A 19,422-nucleotide genomic window follows, 5' to 3' on the forward strand; every position below is an offset into this window, starting at 1 on the left:
CACTTATTTTGTTAAATCCTGTACAGAACCCTGGAGGGCCTGAATCGGGCAGAGGACTTCTGTTCTCTCTTATGAGGACATGTCTAATTTTCTCACCACCTGTATTAACAGGGATAGACAGACTTGTAATTGGTTTGGATGCTATTGCCTCAAGAATTTCCCCAAGATGAATCAACACCACTATTTTTATGTATGTCTCCACAATATTTGAACAATATATAGACTTCTTCAAGTAGGGATTAATTTTGGCCTTGATAATTATACAGTATTTGCCTAAATAGTTGAGTAAATGGTGTGTCCGACACATTGAAATAACAGCTGTAACCTTCATGATATGGAAGAATGCAACTCCTGAACATTGATGCCATCATCTTAAATCTTTATGGTTTGGATTGTATTTGAGTATACAGCTGTTACTTTCATTGTGAATTTAAGAGAGAGCGAGAACAGTCGGTTGATATTAAGATGAACCACTGAGTTATAGAAGTGGTTGTGCAATGGTGTTTTCTATCAAGACTTATGCACTTAAGTTATTTGCATTGAAATAAGGGGCCGGGCCTGACTGAAATAGTTTTTGTATTATTATATTACTGGTTGTCTCATGTGAAATCTTGCAGCGAAAGGCCAAATTGCTGTGACGACGCGGCCCTTTGTTTCAAGTCAAATGTTTTTTTTCTCCCGATGAGCGTCCTCCACAGATAACCCAAATTCCTTATACATTTCCAGGACTGGTGTTTATTCAATCCAAAAGCATATCACTATGTCACAATTCAGCAATCTTTTATGGATGCTGGAAGTTGTGAGTAAGTAATTAGCTGAGACGTAGGAGCGCGCTGTAAATCATGTGGGAGTATCTGGGATTGTTTAGATTAAAATCCTGTGGATATTTTGTGAGTTGTCTCATCATTGCCAGACTGTGTGGATGGAGTATGTGCAGTCAGTGTTTCAAGTTGCTCAGGCTGGATTGGGTGAACTTGTTTTATAATACACAGGAGGGGTTTGAAGTGGAGGATGGGAAGGAGGAGCTTGATTTATGTTTTTGACATTACCTAATTTCTTCAGTAGCCATCGCACACTCCTGTCATGACCGTCATTTACAGCACACACGTTTGACACCTCAGCATTGTTTCACTCCTGCAGCTCTCCAAACAAGCTCTTTCCAAACAAACACTAAACAAGTTGTCCAAAGGCAGCGTGGGGGGGGGGGGAGCTGGGCGGTGGCCACAGCTCGGCTGCATCCTATTAGGAATGGGAGTGTTGAAAAGGGGTGTGGCCTGAAGCCAGTAACATCTGTGCCTGTCCCCTCGGCCCCCACAGCATTCTGCAGAGAAAGACTGAGAGCAGGAGGCACGGGGAGGGATTGGATACGCCGAGGAGAAGTTCTCGCCGGCCAGCTGGCTGTTTGAAAGATCTCAAACAGCAGCTGTAATCCCTTGTTTGTACCCATGCCATCATAGCAAATCATCGATGTGGTATTTTCTCTGACTCTTGACAGCCTCAGGGATTCAAGGTGCTACATTAGGCGTTCCTTACCCGAGCAGACGACTTTGAACCTGCGTGGATTACACACCTTTGCGAAGGAAATGCTCCACTGCGTGTCGTGTGCGAGCATCCTTGGTTCTGTCGACAGTGTAGAAAGCAGGAGGATAGCACTGCAGTGAGTTGAGGATATAAAGGGAATGCTCACAGCACAACACAGACGAGCTAGCTCCTGGACACAGGGTAAGACAAGCTCGATGAATCTGCCTATTCTTCACTGTAATCAAATGAGTGCAGGAGCCGGCTATCTGCTGGTTGGAATGTGTGTGGATGTTAGTGTGTGTGACTGAATGACTGCATGTGACCGGTAGATAGTCTGAGGCTATCAGTCAGTGTGTGTGTGCATGAGGGGGAGCTGCAACCACCGGTTTTGCTTTATCACTCCCCAGGATACAGGCTGGATTCCTCTCACTGAGACGTAGGTGATTGTGTCACGTCTGTCTAATTGGGAGGTGTCTGTGCAGAAAAATGGTGTTGCTGTAGTAACCGGGGGAGGGGAGGACGATCCAACCGGGCCCCGGGGCTGATTTCGTGGTGGGAGAGTTGTCCTGTGTGCGCGGGGAATGTCCCATAATGACAAGGCTGGTCTGTAGATGGGGTGAGGTTGTGGGAAGAAATATGTGCTTGTACACTCACACACACACACACACACACACACACACACTCAGATGCACACAGATGGAGGCTACAGGCTGCTACCTCCCACCAGCTTCTCCCTGTGGTTTGGTGAATGCAGCCCCGTTATCAGTGTCAAGTGTGTGTGTGTGTGTGTGCGTGTGTGTGTGTGTGTGTGTGTGTGTGTGTGTGTGTGTGTGTGTGTGTGTGTGTGTGTGTGTGTGTGTGTGTGTGTGTGTGTGTGTGTGTGTGTGTGTATGTGTGTGTGTGTGTGAAAGCGAGGATGGCATACTTTTTTTTCCATGATGGGGGCGGAGTGCAGATAATCAAGTCAATGAAAAGGAAAGTCACCTTGAGCAGCCAGGGGTCTGCTGTCGTTTCCTGTCGCTGCCCATCCTTCTCATATTCCACTCTCACTTCCTCAGCTTCTCTCAGGAGGCTAATGTATATGCTACATCACATGTGAATACTATACAGTCTGATCGGATGTATTGGAAAGGGCTGACGGCGAGTCTTTGTAACGCAACAGGATTTCATAGTGCCTCCAACTGATGCCAAGATAGATTTGCTCTGTAATCCTTAATGGTTTTTGTTATTTGTTGTTTCCTCCGCTGCATTAAGGAGACAATCCTATTTTCTCCTCCCCATAAACATCCCGAGCAGGATTAAAAAGAACGGGTAATGTGCGGTGGAAGGGGCTTAGATTAAATCACTCAACCCACCCAGCTTGCGCCGGTCACCCACTGCTCCGGTTGCCATAGCAACTGAGGAAGAGGTAGGGATTTTTAAAGGCCATGCTGCAGCTCAGGCTCTTCTAGAAGATACCACGACGCCCTCCACGCCCGTTTAATAGTGATCTGAGAGGTTATCTGTATTTCAACTGAGAAACATGTCTGTGGCTTTATTTGACTGTGCACAGCTGTGGCGCACACACTGTGTTTGCTGAGATCACATTGACAGCTGTTGGTGCATTTGTGATTTAAAAAAAAAAGGTTCACAGTTTGTATTGGAACTCACCAAATGTTTATTCTTCATTGTTCTTTCTTGATACTCAGCGGTTTCTGTAATTTTCCAGCCTTTTTTCATTCCCTGCTAATTGACAGTGATGCTGATCTTCTAATAGTATAATCTTTAATGTTGATAGAAGCACAGATGTTTCCTAGATGACACTAATTCAATGATTGTACTGATTATGTTCATATTCTGGTGACTGGCAAGGGCTTATTGATCCTCTACTGGCCATTGACCCTCCAGATTTACTTACAGGGCCCTCTAAGAAGAGCTAAAGTACCCCTTTGCTAACACCACTTGCCATGTTTCAAATGTGTTCAAATTAATTACTTTTTAAAAAGGATGTCAATGGACATTGTTTTTATGAATTAACTGTCAATGTTCAGGTTGATTTGGTCAAGTTACTTTCGTACTTCTACTTTCACTTTAAGCTTACTGTTACCATGTATCCACGGTGTTAGCTAACTATTCCAGCTATGCACAACATTTAGCCAACCATTTCAGGTAAAAACTCATGACTTTTAACTGCTTCAGCTATTCATCCATGGGGTTTTCCTAACTATTTCAGCTAACACTTGTGACTTTTGGCTAACCTTTTTCAGCTATTTACTTATGACTTCTAGCTAAAAAACTATATTTTTTATAGGCTAATTACTCATTTCTCAAAGCTATACATAAATGAATGTAATTATTTATAATTATTATTACTTTAGCTAGTTTTAACTTCTCTGCTTGCTTGCTAATGCTAACTAGTTTTCCCTCACTCTCATTCGCAACACTGGGTGTTCTGGTGTCCAAGTAGCCTTGTTGACTCAAAATTATGATACTTTTTTATTTTTTTTTATCAAATTGTTATTTACTCAAATCTTTCCACACAACTCCCGTCAGGTGCAGGTGGAGTATATCGGTACCCCTGGTGGAGACGTGCTACTCTTAGTGGAAATTCCTCACCCTGGTTACCAAAGTATGCTGTTGTGTTTATAACAAGATGAATGTAGCAGGAATTGTCTAACTGACAAGCTGTTGAAGACCATTCTCTCATAATTAATAGAAGTTTATTGATACTCCATTCTTAATGACGGTTAACCAAATTTCCCAACCATCTGCTGCTAACAGAATAATATGCTCTTGTAAATAAAATTAAATACATTAAGTATATCCTTGTGAGGAGCTGCACATGTAGAACATCCAAAATGTTGTGAATCCAAATCAGAATTGCAAATAAACTTTGTAATATATAACCCAAACTTGAACCTCCTTGACAAATACAAATCCTGAACGTTAAGCTGCTGTTGTGAAATAGGTAAGCTGTTTGCAAATAGATCAGCTGTTTGCAAAGTCAACATCTGTGCTATGTGTTCAACAAAGCCTTTTTTTTCAGATTTTTTTTTGTTTATTTAAAGTGACTTAATAAAAGCTAATGATGCTGATGGGCTATTTATTTATTTATTTTTTACTAAACTGTTCTTTTTTTCACTGTTTTGGAACAAAGCCAACACACCAACCCAGATGACATGGGCTAAAACCCTGGCAAGGATATTGTCCCATGTTTGAGTAGTTCCCCACTTTGCCCCTCCACTTGAAGGGTTGACCCGAGGAAGAATGCTAGCATGTTATGAGTGGGGGGTTGAAGAGTCTGTCTGCAGAACCAGTTTGACAACCTTGCCTGCATAAAGAGCAGCAGCCTTTAACCTGCTTTTTAGTCTCTGTCCTCCCTACATTTGAGCCGCTCACTCCCAAATCCTAAATGCATCTTTTGGCTTTGTGCTGCTATTATTTAAGAAGGGGGAAAAGGGAATCCCAACTGAATTACTTTTTTAAGGCGTGGAGCGGTTCAGTGTGTTCTAGATAGTCAATCTTTAAAGGTTATTTCTGACCTGATTATTAACCTCGACTGCGACAACATCTCCAAATTAGACATGCAATGACCAAGAGTCTGTGTAATGAGGTATGATGTGGAAAACAATTAGATTACCTGTGTTTGACGTTGCTAATAGAGCGCCCTGCTCTCAGTAACCACATAATCTGCAGCGTGTCTGTGTGTAAAAAGTGACAACAGTGTACAGCGTATAGCTTTATTTTGTACCTTTTTAAATGTTAAGTTGAACATTGCAATTGAATTGTGATACCGGGCTCATTTCAAACACATATACAGACATAATTGAAATGTTTATTGTTTGAACACAGTACAGTTCCTTTGTATTTGACAATATGGAACTAGAAGTTTAAACTTATAATGAATGCTTTAAATAGTTGGTTTTTCCACTAGCAAAGACTGTGAAAATAACTTTAGACTTGATGGAGAAGTTTCTGTAGTTCTCTTTTGAGCACATTATTCCTACTTTATTTACCTACATAATGGTATTGCTTTAGCAAGGTATCAGCACAAGGATGTCTGTTATCATATACAACTGGAAAATCTACCAGACCAAAATAATCACATTGCATTCCAGCATATGCAAAAACATGTCACATGGTTACAGTAACCTTGCTGCAATCCACAAAGTCCTATACTGTATCAGCTGGCGGAAGAAATGCTTCCTTTGTCTGTCTCACTGCTTTTATTCTTTCCTCTGCGTTCTCTCTCAGTCCCGTATATGTTAATCTTGTAATCTGAGAGCCACTTTGGTGCTGCTCCCTCAGCCATGTGACATTAATGCTCCAGAGGCAATGCCTTTGTCATGTTGACACACAATCCTTTAAAGTAAATGCATGTGAGGACACACACAGGCATCGGAGCTGAACCTGCAACACTGCTGGTTTCACATCGAAGACAGTTTGGACCACTCTGCTGTCTGACTGTGGAGTGATGGATTTTAATCTCCTCTCAACCTGCCACTCAGCATTTCTACCATGACCCAGTTATAGTTTGATGCGAGTCCAAGTCTGAGTGTGTTTTTACTCATTTGAGTACTTGGGGCGCCATTAAGTAATTGGCAGAACGAGCGTTATGTACGCTATCCAGCTGTGCAAGACAATCGGGCAACACTGTGCCGTTTGTACCGTAGCTAAACCAGAGAAAATTACACAATGGGGGAAACACCAGTTTAACACGAAAATAACTGCCAAACAGCTACTTGGTTTAAAAAACAACATGGGTGCAATAACATGAGAATTGAGTTTTTCGGCCCCTGGAAAAAAAGGCTTAGCAATAATACATGATCATCAGCAGCAGCAATGAGAAATGGAGATTGTTTTGTACTAGTGAGCATCTTGTGGTCGAGTCACAGCCAACAGTTTTGAGTTTCACAGTTTAAACAAACACTCTGTGTCCAAATACTGAGTTGCTGATTGATTTTTCAGCGGGGCAGCTCCCAGCTCGGGCTGTGTATTTTGATGAAAGCAAGCACTACCAAAAGCCTTCACTGTGGGACTCCCGGGCCTTTTGTTTGCAGCTGTCCAAATTGATCCAAAATAAATGACCAATGTAGTGCACAACAATTGTGGGGGGTTTCCGAAAGTCCATAAACCTCTTTGAGTGAAGCACAATGCAAACCCCAAACCGCCAACTGTCTCTCCAGGGTCTTTCTTTTAATATAAGTACACTTTTATGCTCCGTAGTTTTCACCCCCCCCCACCCCCATGTGGGTAACACTGTAATGCAATGTAGTGGAGTGCCATGTAGTTTGGAATGCCACTACCCACAAAGTCCTACAGATGATCACCGAATTGCAAGTCTGATCCGTCTCAAATCCTAAATCAGAAAAGAAGATTAAACTTCCGTGCAGCAGCCAATGCTTTTCTGCTCCGCCTATAACCCAGCTACAGCCATACTCTGTACAACCCAAGCAGTCTGTTAACAGCAGTCACATATTTTATATCTATTTATTTTACTTAATTATAACAGCCAAACCAGAAACAACACATGACATTTTTTGGGTTACGTGTCTCAGGCTAGAGGAGTGTCATCATCATTTAAGAATAATAACAATAGCAGCACACAGTACTGATTCTATTTTCAGTGAAACATTTAATTTTCATTTTCTCGCTCCACAGAAAACTCAGAGGTCAGGCGCAGACGGAACTATTTTTGCGGAGCATGAAGAAAGCCTGTGTGGTGTTCAAGGACATGTCATAAAATGTATTATTGCTAATTAAAGCACTTGAGTCCAGGAGTGAAGCAACCCTGTTGAGGGATGATTTTCATTTATTGATCCAGGTTACTGCTAAAATACTCATAGTCTCATTCCATCGTTGCCTTTGTACTCAATTACAAAACATAGGTGAGCTGTTCTGCTGCGTCTTGTCCCAACCATGCATTAGAGCTGCCAACGATTTCGGCAGCTGAAGGTATTAAAAATTAAAAATACACCTCAGGGCCACAAACTGCTGAGAGATGCCAGCTGGTACAAAAGACGGTATTTTACACATCTGTTTTCAATGCACTACTGTCCACGGTGTTCTCTCTCCAAGGTTGAATTCCAGCTCCAATTGACGCACACTTTGGCTTATTAGCATCAGCTTTAAGTGGACTTGTTAGTATGTATAAATGGTCCACAAATCCACCTTTTAATAAGATAACTTTTTTTGACAGTCTACATAATGGCTATTAAATGATGTGTTTAATTAGGATCTGGCTGCAACTGTTTGTTGTATTAGTAGTAGTAGTAGAGTAGTTTGATTTCACACTTTTGCACACAAAAAAAATCTAAATATGCATTAGTATTTTGTCCTTATCTCTTTCTAAGTCCTTGGATAACAACGCAACAAATTTCACTCAGTAGGACCACTAAGACAGTCAATTTCGGGCAATTAAGTTTATGGACCGTGTAGGAGTACTGTTGCAAAGCAGGGCAATGTTAGATTGGCTTTTGTACGAGCGACCCAAGTAGCAACAGAGAACTCAAACCCACATTATTTCCACTACACACCGTGTACCGTCAATGCTGATGCCACTCAGCAAAAAATATAGATCTTCAACCTAAGTTTGAGCTTTGAACAGTAGGAAAGGCTGTAGAGATAAAGACTATGGATAGAACGAAACCAGGGAAAGGGTAAATGAAGATGGGTTGTAAGAAGAAGACAGCTGGATGAGAAGCATCAGATCACCTTTTGAATTCCTCCTCTCTGTTCGTCATTCCACTTTGCACATGTTGAGTAACGTGAGCGTCTCTCTGTGTTTAGCTTAAGATGCTCTGCCTTTTCTCCAGGCGGCGTACCACTACCTGACACTTCTTGCAGGTTTTAATGTATAGGGTCTTGGGCAGGCAACCACGCACACAGGCTCACTTCAGACAAACACTGGACTCCCTTTTTACAGTCTGGAATCACGCCAAGTCACCCGCCAAAGCACATGGTTACGAAGAAAACAAGGCTGTCCGAGGATAGAAATCTCCTACAGACAAAGAGAGGAGTGTTTTTGTTCTGAGTGTATGGGTGGGAGCCGCCGGGTTTAATTATTGGATGTGTTATGAATGAAGGAGTGCAAAAGAATTTGCCTCAAACTGTAAACAGCAGCCTACAAATGTCACGATGTTTCTCCAGTGCAGGCCAAGACTTTTTTTTTTTTTTTTTTTTTTTTTTTACATAAACATAATTCTTCTTGATTGTCTGGAAAGTGTGTTATCATCAACTTAGTAACTCTGCTAACATTTCACAACATGTCTTAACTACTACTTTTACTGCCTGGACAGCTAAGGGTCGATTTGTGTTGTGCATGCTTGACTTGGGATTTGAAGTCATCTGTGTACCTTCTCAGTTTGAGAGCAGGTGATAGTGGGAGTTGTTGTTGTATGGGGTGGTGGTGCTCGGGGTCACAACTTGACACACCCTGGCTATGAGAGGAATGTCCTCTTGTTCTAACAGGTCTCTGTTATGCTAAACCTTGACCGTCTGACAGAAAAGCTTGCGGGCATTATTTTGGAGGGCTCGCAGGTTAACAATTACAGCACAAAAACACTGTCTTAACAATGACATTTTGCAGGTTCCAACCTTTAAGGCCTCCCCCACCTCTTTGGCCTTGTGCTCTGCCTACTTGTGTCCTCCCCCGACATCCACAGGTTCACGTAGCTGGATGGGGACCAGCGCAGGCCCACTCTGGCTCAAGAGTTTATACAAAGTTTACAGCACGCTTTAGCTAATGGAAAAGATGGGCAATTTTGTGGACTAATATGGTCAACGAGGGGGCTTTGAAATGGCTTCTTCCCTTCATGTTAGAATAGACGGCGAGCGTGAAGCCAAGCAGATGCTGTAGAGGCCTCTGGTCAGTCTATTTGAAAAAGTCAAGGATGTGTCAAAATAAATACACTATTCTGTGTGTTAGTAAGAGTGAGCTGCTGTGTACTTTATCCCACGTGTGGCCATTTGACCTCTGCAAAACACTGTAAGCATTTCATTCACTGCACTTTGTATATATGGATATATCTGCTGTCATTTTTTAAAGGTAGTATTGTAGTGGTGGGATAAATGTGTCTGTTATTATTGACCAGTTATTAGGGGAGAACGGGGTCATTTGTCACACGGGTAGGTTGTCACAATCGTTATATCTCGGAACCAGAAGGCGCTATCTGTGAAATTTTGGTATGTAAATATCCAGAATTGGGATCAGAGGTCACCTACATAGTCTTCCTTGGAGTTAGACTGCTGAATTTGAGGAGTGACGACTGTTTGTGTTTTTCATGTCAAATTGAAAATATTTAGCTCCTCAGTATTTTTATTCTAGGCTTTTACACAATGGGTTTATAACAAAACACTTGTTACCCAAACAAAGTGTGAAGGGTAAACTATAGTTTAGATTGTGGTTAGCAAGCTAATTAGTTTTCAGATGGTTGTTGGTCTTGATGCGAGCAAGAAATTCAAGTTGGGCTTGGTCGTCACATTTTTTGGGGGGTTGGTTGTCACATGTTATCCAAAGGATGCAGCCAGAAAAGGAACCCAATAACGAAATAAATTGTCAAGCTGTATCCTTACTGACACCCCAGAGAAGGAAAGAATAGAGCAGGAAAAGGCAGCTAGCATGCAAAAGAAAAAAGGGCAACAAAATCAAAACAAACCCAGTGCATCCCAAACTAGACCAGCTACCAAGGCTACAGTAAGTTATGTAGGCCTATTTGTCAACTTGACAATGCAATTAAACTTTCAAATTTAGTTTTACTTTCTTGCCTTCTTTTTAATATTATTCCCATTAAGATAACATTGTGACAAACAACCCCATAGTGTTTGACAACCGACCCCTTGATGGGGTTGGTTGTCACAATGTGTAAGGGTGTCTTTGATGATTAATTTCTTCTTTATTACAATAAGATAGAAAAAGTGAGGGGTACACATTTCAAGGCAACACCTAAAGCTTCAATTTAATGTAGGAATGATTATTGAAAGATGTTTAGGTGATGAGCAATTCTCACTGGAGTAAAAAGTGTGCCTACTTACCCCGTTCTCCCCTATTGTTTGCCGCAAAGAGAAAGCAGTGATAATTTGTATTAATGTCTTTATGTTGTTATTGCAACACATCTCTATCAACACTGATTACCTTGGAATACAATATTATTGCTAAATGGTAGCATATGTTTGTGCTTCACTCCCTTTTGGGAATTGCTTATGTTGTTTTTGGTAGCATCAGCATATTGAATGAGAGGTATTTAAAGCATAGATTAAAAAAACATTTTAGGCAGTTTGAAATATTTTTTCTGGTGGTTTGGAAAAGTTGCTGACAACTCTGGCGACTGTTCCAAATGTGAAAAAGTACATCTGCTGGTTAGAGGAAGGAGAGATGTAACCAAAAAAAAGTGACTGAAATGGAGCGGTGATGGCATCAGGCTTTATTTAGGTAGACCACAGTATGTTACTGCTTGCCTTGTACATGCATTCTTTTTCTGGGCAAAGCCTCTGACCTATTGAAAAAACATTGGTAAAGGTCAAGTCAACTTGGTGATATTCAGCGGACGGCCGGTCACCAAGAAAAGACTTGTAGAAATTCTTTTAGGTCAGCACAGCTGCTGTGGTTGTGATACTTGGCATCACACTGGGCACAGCAGGGAGGGAGACTGAAGAGCTGTGTCTGTGACATGCTGACAACAATGACCTCGTGGATATCTGGACACCACGTCTTTATTTGCCAGACAGCAGGACAACAAGTCTATGGCACTTTATTCCATTATTCCTGCTTGGAGTCAAGCCAGTGGGGTCGGAGAGCACACTGTAGCTGTCTCCTCTCATATTCTGTTTATTTGTACAAATAAGTAGCTGGTTGCAGTCAAACCTGTTTATGTTCATGAGAGTTATGTTGTCTTGTCAGCTTTGTGACGCTGTACTGTTTTGGTGCTTTAAGGGACATTCTGAGTTTTTAAAAAGCCATTAGAAATTGTCCTCAGGGGAACATGAACGTGTGAACAAAACCTTTGTGTCAATCGATCCGAGAGTAGAGACATTTGAATCAAAACTATATAAATGTTAAACTCATGATGGCACTTGACGTTGTCAGATGATGGCCAAAGCCATCATCTGACATCAACATGTCTGAAAAATGCCCCTTGGTGATCCATCCAATATTTGCTAAGATATTTTAATCCAGAGCAAAGTGCTGGAACACCCCCGACAGTTGCCATCCCAAAGCCCCAACGCTATAGCCTGGTTAAAACCAACACAAATGTTCTAATGAATCATTTGGAGATCTATTTAAAACTGTGATGTTCTCAAGCACGTTGGATCTTCAACTGGCAGGAGAAAAACTCCCTGTAATGTGCTCAACCCTCATCCTCAATGCTGTCCATCTATGCCAGCTGATCTCTATGTATCTTTATCTGTGATGTAGAGGCAGGGCAGATTGGCCAATATAGTCCTAAAGAATTGCACACATATCCCACCACATCACTGTTAAAATTGCAGCTGCTTCTTCAGACCAAACCAAATGTGTAAGCATGTGTCTAGTGTCTACTAAGTCCAACGGGCCGGGGAGGAAAACGTCTTGTGATGATTATCAGAACGATTGAAGCAGTGTGGGTGTGTGTGCTTGAGTTTGACGTGGATCCTGAATGTTGCAACCTGTCATTTGACTAACTGACGCATCTCATAATGACTCGTCTTAGGGGTTTTACAAGAAGGCCCTGTTTTTGGTCTGTAACCCGCGAGGACATGGTCACTCTCGGTGTGGTCATTTTGTCAACACACCCCTCTAATTATCGCTCGTTAGGTCTTTAGAGAAAAAGCCGACGCTGAATCGGAAGGAAGGGGAGATGAAAAGGCTCGATTACACACTAATCCTGGAAAATGATGGTCTTCATTTCAAACGTCACACTCTCTCAAGGGGGCCTTATTGTGCAAACCATATAATTGAATCTTTCTGTGCTTCCCCCTCATTGATACACTGCATTATACTTTCCCTTAACAAATTAAGAACCTATGCCATTAGCCATTATCGGGAGCAGAGGGTCGGGTTGAAAAGTGTGCCAAACAAATAGTGTGTTGATACGTTTTGTGTCGTCCAGCTGCTAATAAGTAACAGTTCCACTCACGTCAACATGACCAAGGCAGTGTTGCTCTGTGGGGCTTTGGATTTCATCTCAGAGAACAGAATGAATAATCTTGTGTGTTCACTACCATTCAAATGGCACTGTCTTACAATTTATGGACCAATAGAGGGGTTGTTTTCTTCAGTTTTTTTTATTACATACAGTATGTTTGCTAAAGGATGTTTGAATTTCCTTGGGGATCAATAAAGTATGTATCAATCTATCTGTCTTAGCTGTGTTTGACTAGACTCGTTTTTGTGTTGAACAACTCATCTCATTGGTGTCCCTTCTCTGTGTCCGCAGTACTCTCTGACGGAGGCCGCACTCTTGAGGTGGAGGAGGCTGTAACGAGGCCCTGAAGGAGCCTCCCTCCCTCCCCTACCTCCCTACCCCACCAGGCCAGGCGTCTAAGCAAAGCCATGGCTCCTCGGAAACGTGCCGGCGGTGGCCGTGGCGGTGGCGGCAGCCTCTCCTTCATCTTCTGCTGTTTTAACAGCAGCGATCACCCGGAGATCACATACAAGCTGCGCGAGGACTTTGCCCTACAGGCCATGGAACCTTCACTGCCCATGCCAGGATATGATGAGCTGGACGGCATGTTCTCTGAGTTGGTGGTAAGACATTGTTCTGCTTGTCTTGTTCAAAAGAAGCATGGAATTTTCAGTAGATATCTTTTTAAATTTGGTGATATTTGATATTTTTCTTATAGATAGACCAAAACTAACAACAAGTTGATCCTAAGACATTTTGCCTGGGTATCAAGAACCTCTTTTAACCTTGTTTTCAATGCCTTAAGTCTTCAGTGATGTCCGAAAAACTATTACAAAACATAAATGAGTCTCACAATTGCACTTGGGGACTTGGATAATCCCACGTCCTCCTATCGTAAGACTCACTGGAGCACCAAATGTGTATGCCACCGCTGCTGAAAACACTCCCAAGGAAATGTGCTTTTTACTACTGTATGGGTAACGTTTGTCAGAAACTACTCTACTTTTTTCCCTTACTTACAACAGAATTCAAATATTCTTGCTAATATGATGCATACCAGGCATTTCAAACTCAGAACATGTCTGTTAAATATATATCTTCATATAATCTTCATTGTTCAAATTGTCATTTTAAGACATTCACAAACAAACTGCTACTTCCTCCCAGTGTACACCACCTTGCGAGTAACGGGGCCAGACTACATTTCTTCTTTTGTCTTATTGTCACTTCATATTAGTCGCTCTCTCTTCTCTCTCTCCTGGCCCATTTAGTCTCTCCTATGGTTGCCACAGTAATCTAAGCATGGCATTTTTGCACATCAATAGACCTCATTCAGGAGCTCCTAATGTCTCTGGCCTCCTCCATCTGCTAATTGCTTGTTTTTGTCTAACGCCCTTTATGAAGACATAATTGAGTGAGTTGAGTGTGACGATACCAAGACCTTCAGTTGCTCTGCTCACCAAAAGTAAACAGCCACGTGCTTTTCCTTTTAGCCCGTGAGAGCCACCCTGTGCGTGTATAATGGGGAAAAGGCCTTGCTGGAAGAAAGACTCAAGTTGTGGAATAAGTTGGGGCCATCTGCTCTGTTACGATCAATTAAACTTGACCTTTGAACTTGTGTTAAATTTTAAAGAGTTTTCCAAAAACTTGTAAGTCAAAAGAATGAGAGAAAAATACCACTCTCACTAGCAGTCAAAAAGACCATCATCAACAAATCTGCTGCAGCAAGAAACATGTAGCTGATCGTGATATTCTAAAGAATTATCAATAAAACATACCATTCAATTGGTGGCCCCCCTTTTCCCATTCAGTTCTTTACTGGTAAGTGTGTGGACCTAATTCGCGAGATCAATCAATAGTCCACACAACCATTTGAGGACATCTGGTGATTGCACATATTGATTCACAGGGTTTGATGGCTTCAGCAAAGAACATCCCACAAAGACAGCTCGATGAACGGTTGTCCTAAAACATTTAGCGATCAATCCGTTTGCTGAACCACATTAACTTAATCCCCCTTTGTGGATCCCCCATAGCAACCAAGACATAATAAACCTGTTCCCACGACACTACCTACTGTATTCTCTAAGAGCTAAATTGCTTTCTTGTGACTTTCACCACCTTTTCGTGACTTTCACCGCCTTTTTCGCTAGAGGCTAATTTAGGCATCATTGCTTTAGGATTCGGCCAATGTGGATTCAGACATGAAAGAGAGTCGAAAAAACCACATGGTTTTTCAACACAAATGCACATTAAACCGTGTCCCCAGCTGCCCTGTAAATGCTGTTACATAAAATAGCTAACACCGACTTAAACTTCGCTTTCAATGCTCTTGACGTATTAAAGCTTAAATTAAAACACTTACTCAGAACTTTTCAAATGCCCTCTGGTGTTTAGTCAAACACTCCCAAAGCACCACCCTTTGTGTGTCTCTGTGAAATATGTGTTGTACGTCCTGACGCATGTTGTCTCCAGATGTTTGTTACCACATGTCGAGCAGGCCGACCGCGCCTTTAACTTTTATCCCCTAACACATCCAGAGTCAGAGAGACATCTGATTTGGGTCTGCACTCTGATTTAATTATTATGAGAGTACCTGGTGATGTTACCCTAGTGATCATTAAGAGGGTTTTGCCCTAACCCATCTCAAACTGAAAGCAGAGCTCTGATGCAACTTCTCCTCCCGCCACATGTTTTTATTTTGGGGTGAAAAACACAATTGATTTATGTGACTGTTTCTCAAATTTGCAGCAGTGGTGGTTTGATAGCTATCGCAGCTCTTTTTCTGAGCTAAGATTTGAGAGTAATGCTCTCATTCTAACCATTGATTGTTATCTTCTCCATATAGTCCTTCACAAAGAAGGATTGTAAAAAGACATGTAAAAGTTGATAATGTATCTCTTCCTTTCAACCCTCCTGACAAACATTTCTGCTATCTCCTCCCTACTTCTTTAGGATGAGCTTGACCTCACAGAGAAACACAGGGAGGCCATGTTCGCCTTGCCCGCAGAGAAGAAATGGCAAATCTACTGCAGCAAAAAGAAGGTAAAAGAACTCATGCTCGTGCCTCATGTTTAATTCCGCATCAGCCCACACAAGCTAGAGCTGCCACCTGGATGCTTTTTTGCTAAATAATAATTGCAAATGTTCATGCTGCCAAGTTTGTGTAATCTCCTCCTTCATTGATTTGTTGATACCTGGAGCTGTACAGGCTCTAGCACGAGCATGTTGTCTGCACACTGTATCTCAAGGAATGCAGATGATTGTTTTCCTCATCTTTGACGTCGGGTTTATACAAACTGCCTGCGAGATGAAAACACGCATTAAGATCCAGGACATAACATTGTATGTATGTCATCCTTTAGTGTGTAGGCAGGGATATCCCTTTGCGTCTTTGGTGCACTGACACTCTTATTCTTGGCTTTATGTTATTATTATTTCGGGGGCATTTTGTGCCTTTGTATTGGATTGAGTAGATTAATGTGCTGATAGTAAATAAGAGGAGAGAGTCACATTGGGATGACATGCTCAAGAGATAGATAGCGAGCTTCAAAGGCTCTGTTCAGCAAGTCGTAGAGAAACATTTTAGTTGCAAACAGTGCATTTTCTTTAGCAGCCAATGTAAATTATAGAAAGCCATTAGCAGCCATTGTGCTGACTAAGCAGACCACCAAAAGGGTTCTTACAAAGAAAATGTATTCCCAAAGACTGCTATGTGCCTCCCCACCTTAGTTCCAGTCACTCTCCTCACCACCGCTTTATATCATGTCTTCACTGCCGTGGATAACTCACTTAAGTGGATGTTACCTAAGGTGGATATAAGAATATGGATGTGCGGAGGGGGTGAAAGACAGGCTAAATCGAGCCTGTTCCCTTTAGATAATGCAATAACGGAGACGGTAGTGTCAGGAATGATACAGTTTTAAAATGTATTGCAAGACTGTAGAATTCAAAAGCAGTGCGCTCTCTCTTGTGACTGCAGACCCATAAGCTCCTTGTCTCATTGTTTCATTGTCCTCCCTGATTCAAACACATAACAGCTTGGCACATTTCCTTGAAAGGGAGCATTTTTCTTTAATTTTTTTCTTTTTAATCATGCGGTTTCTCCTTTTTGGATAACACACCTGTCTCATCAAAGCCCTGGTGTAGCCATAACATACACCGCCACTCTGTGACAGTGTCATATTACATTACGTCTCGTCTTCATGATAAAACGGACCGTCAGCTTTTCCTCCTTTCCCCGTATATAAATTCCTCTCTGTGTTCGTTTCAGTTTAGATAAGAACTCTCTCCGGATACCGCTAAGTGTGCCTTCTCAGCCATGTTTCTCAAGGCCATAGGTAATGACTCCGTAGGATATCCTGCGCTGACTAATATGCAGACAGGAAATATGGTTCATCTTTTCCTACATCCGGTTACAAACTGGAGGTGAGGAGTGTTTGGTTTTATTATGATGAATGGATAGCAACCATGTCGGTGTGTACAGTACAGGTCTTCACAGAACACAGCTGCAGAAAAGCATGCCATAAAGGTGCAGGTGCAAAACACCAAAGTTAAAAAAAACTGATATAAGGGATGTTGATTTTTTTTTATGTAGTTTGGGAAAAGTAAAAATTCCTTCAATGGAATATTCTGTGCTTTTCATCCTTATTCTTTTTTGGTCCTCTTTCTGGTCATGGCACCACACATGGCTCCATACAGGCTCTTAATAAACCATATATTCTTACTTAGCTTTTGTTGATGTTGGATGTCTTCAAATATTTTGGACCTTCCAAAAAAATCTACCTAATTTTGTTAGATTATTATACAAAACAAATAGTTTACTATTATGGGATGAATGTTTGCACACTTGCTATTTAGATGAAGAAGATTGATAATATTCTCATATCAAGACTAGCACTATGACCAGGAATTCATAGTAGATTGAAGAATATTGCTATCTTTGTACTGCGCCAAGCTAGCCGTTTCACCCTGCTACCGGTCTTTATGCTAAGCTAACTGCTGTAGCTGTTGCTTCATAGTTACCATACAGACATGAGTGGTATTGATCTTCTAATCTGACTTTCAAGAAGGTGAAACTAATCTATTCCTTTCAGAGATTTTTGTGTTTGTCAATAACGTGTATTTATAATCACAGCTCATTTTAATGCGGAAAACATTTCAGCCGAAAACAAATTTGTATAAGTGTCGATTGCTATCATGGCTTACTGTGGCTGCACATGGCGTACACCAGCCAGCAGCAACAAGGCCAGCGATGGAGAGAAGAAAGCGAAAAAAGAAAACAACACAATGTATGCTCCCGATTCTACTCTGTCCCAATTAGTGGCCTCATTAGGAGCAGTCCCGGGGCCCAAAAGTAGCATTGTCAGCTGTTTGAGAGTAGACCCCCCCAAAAAATGCTGCTCAGCTTTCTAGAGACCATGCAGGGGCTGTTTCAGTGTTGGTGTGAAGGTGGAGCAAAACATCTTTATATGCAGCATTGACCTGCAGAAAGGGGGGGAGGAAGGAGAGACAGAAAGGCATCAATACTGCTGACTCGGCAGCAGCCAGCTCTGGGCCCCTGACCTTAGGCAGATACAAACTCAACATTCTGAGCTCAGAAAGGCAAAAAGAGGCAGAGGAAGTAGTGGCTTGTCCAAGGCAAACAGGAAGGCTTCACTCCCACAGGTGCAGCTTTTGTGTGTGTGAGGTGTGATGAGATGATAAGGAGGAAAGGTGGGGTCATTATCAGGGCGCTCCGAGTCCACGAGTGATGAGGGGCCGCTCGTTTTTTTGTTTGAGATCAGTCAAATCAAAGGCATTGCAGCTTGAGCTGTTTGGTTTGGCCAGGCACCTGAGCCAATGAAATCATGCTGCTACAAAGAGTCAATCTTCTTCCTCCTCTTTGTCAGCTCTCTCTTCTAGGCTACATCGTGTGCCAAAGAAGCAGATTTACTGATCCAGGTTGTTAGCAGAGATTTTGAAGTTGAAGGTGGAGGAGTCAGCGATTCTGGAGAATGCTTGCAATGTTGTTGACAACCTCTCTCTCCTTCAAAATCAGTGAATATCTCCTCACAATCGGCTACCTTTCTGTAGTACTGTGTGTGCACCTGAAAAAAAATCCAGTGTTAATATACACAGCCTAGGCTCTGTAAACTGGTATGTAAAACAAAGGGGGCCCACCATAGTTATCATTATAGCCGTTTCCAGAGCCTAAGCTGTGTATCAACACTTGATTTATTTTCAGCGCGCTCACACAGTATGGACAGGCAGCAGACTGTGAGGAGAAATTCACTTTAAATGACCTATTACATCCAAATATAAACTGAGAGGACAGGGCTGTAGCTTAACCTCTCTTTCAAACAGTGTCCACTTTTACTTGTGAATAACTGAGATTGATTCACGTTTCCTAATGTGTCTTTGATCTTTACTTTCCCATGTGTGAGGAAAAAAACAACCTCTCCTCTCTCATCATTGGCCTTAAATAAACTTGCAAACATGTCGGTGTTTGAAGAGCGCTGGCTTCCGAGTGGAAAAAAGATGAACTCTTTTAAGATGCAAAGGGAAGTGGCCCCACCTCAGAGTCATGCTGCTGCGCTAATGGACTGAACTTCTTCCAGCAACTAGCCCTGTCCAAGCTGGCACCGGCCCCGAGAGTGGAACAGCAAAGGATCAGACCCTCCTGTCACTGTAGACCTCGCCAAGGCCGCGCAGTTTCTGCTGAGGCTGGCCAAGTCTAGGCAGGCCGCTTTATTAACTGACGGCCAATTAGTTTCTGATGGCCACAGCTCACTTGTGCTTAATGGAGCGAGGCCTTAAATGAAAGCTTGGGGGGACCTTT

The 19,422-nt window shown here is 42.1% G+C and overlaps 1 protein-coding gene across 3 annotated transcripts in view; it reads left to right on the top strand.

Moving 5' to 3' along the window:
* Positions 1-19,422, top strand: part of daam1b (dishevelled associated activator of morphogenesis 1b) — a 48,023-nt gene that overhangs the window by 11,252 nt on the left and 17,349 nt on the right. For 2 of the 3 annotated variants that reach the window (XM_080047871.1, XM_080047873.1), the window contains exons 2-3: positions 12,915-13,225; positions 15,558-15,647. In XM_080047871.1, the coding sequence (XP_079903997.1) occupies positions 13,031-13,225; positions 15,558-15,647 (285 nt within the window). In that variant the 5' untranslated portion in view covers positions 12,915-13,030. Of the gene's footprint in view, positions 1-1,340; positions 1,723-12,914; positions 13,226-15,557; positions 15,648-19,422 lie in introns of those variants that run through there. The other variant, XM_080047872.1, reaches the window with a different exon arrangement.

This window comes from Ammodytes marinus (assembly GCF_949987685.1).
Source record: "Ammodytes marinus genome assembly, chromosome: 19".
Classification (NCBI taxonomy): Eukaryota; Metazoa; Chordata; class Actinopteri; order Uranoscopiformes; family Ammodytidae; genus Ammodytes; species Ammodytes marinus.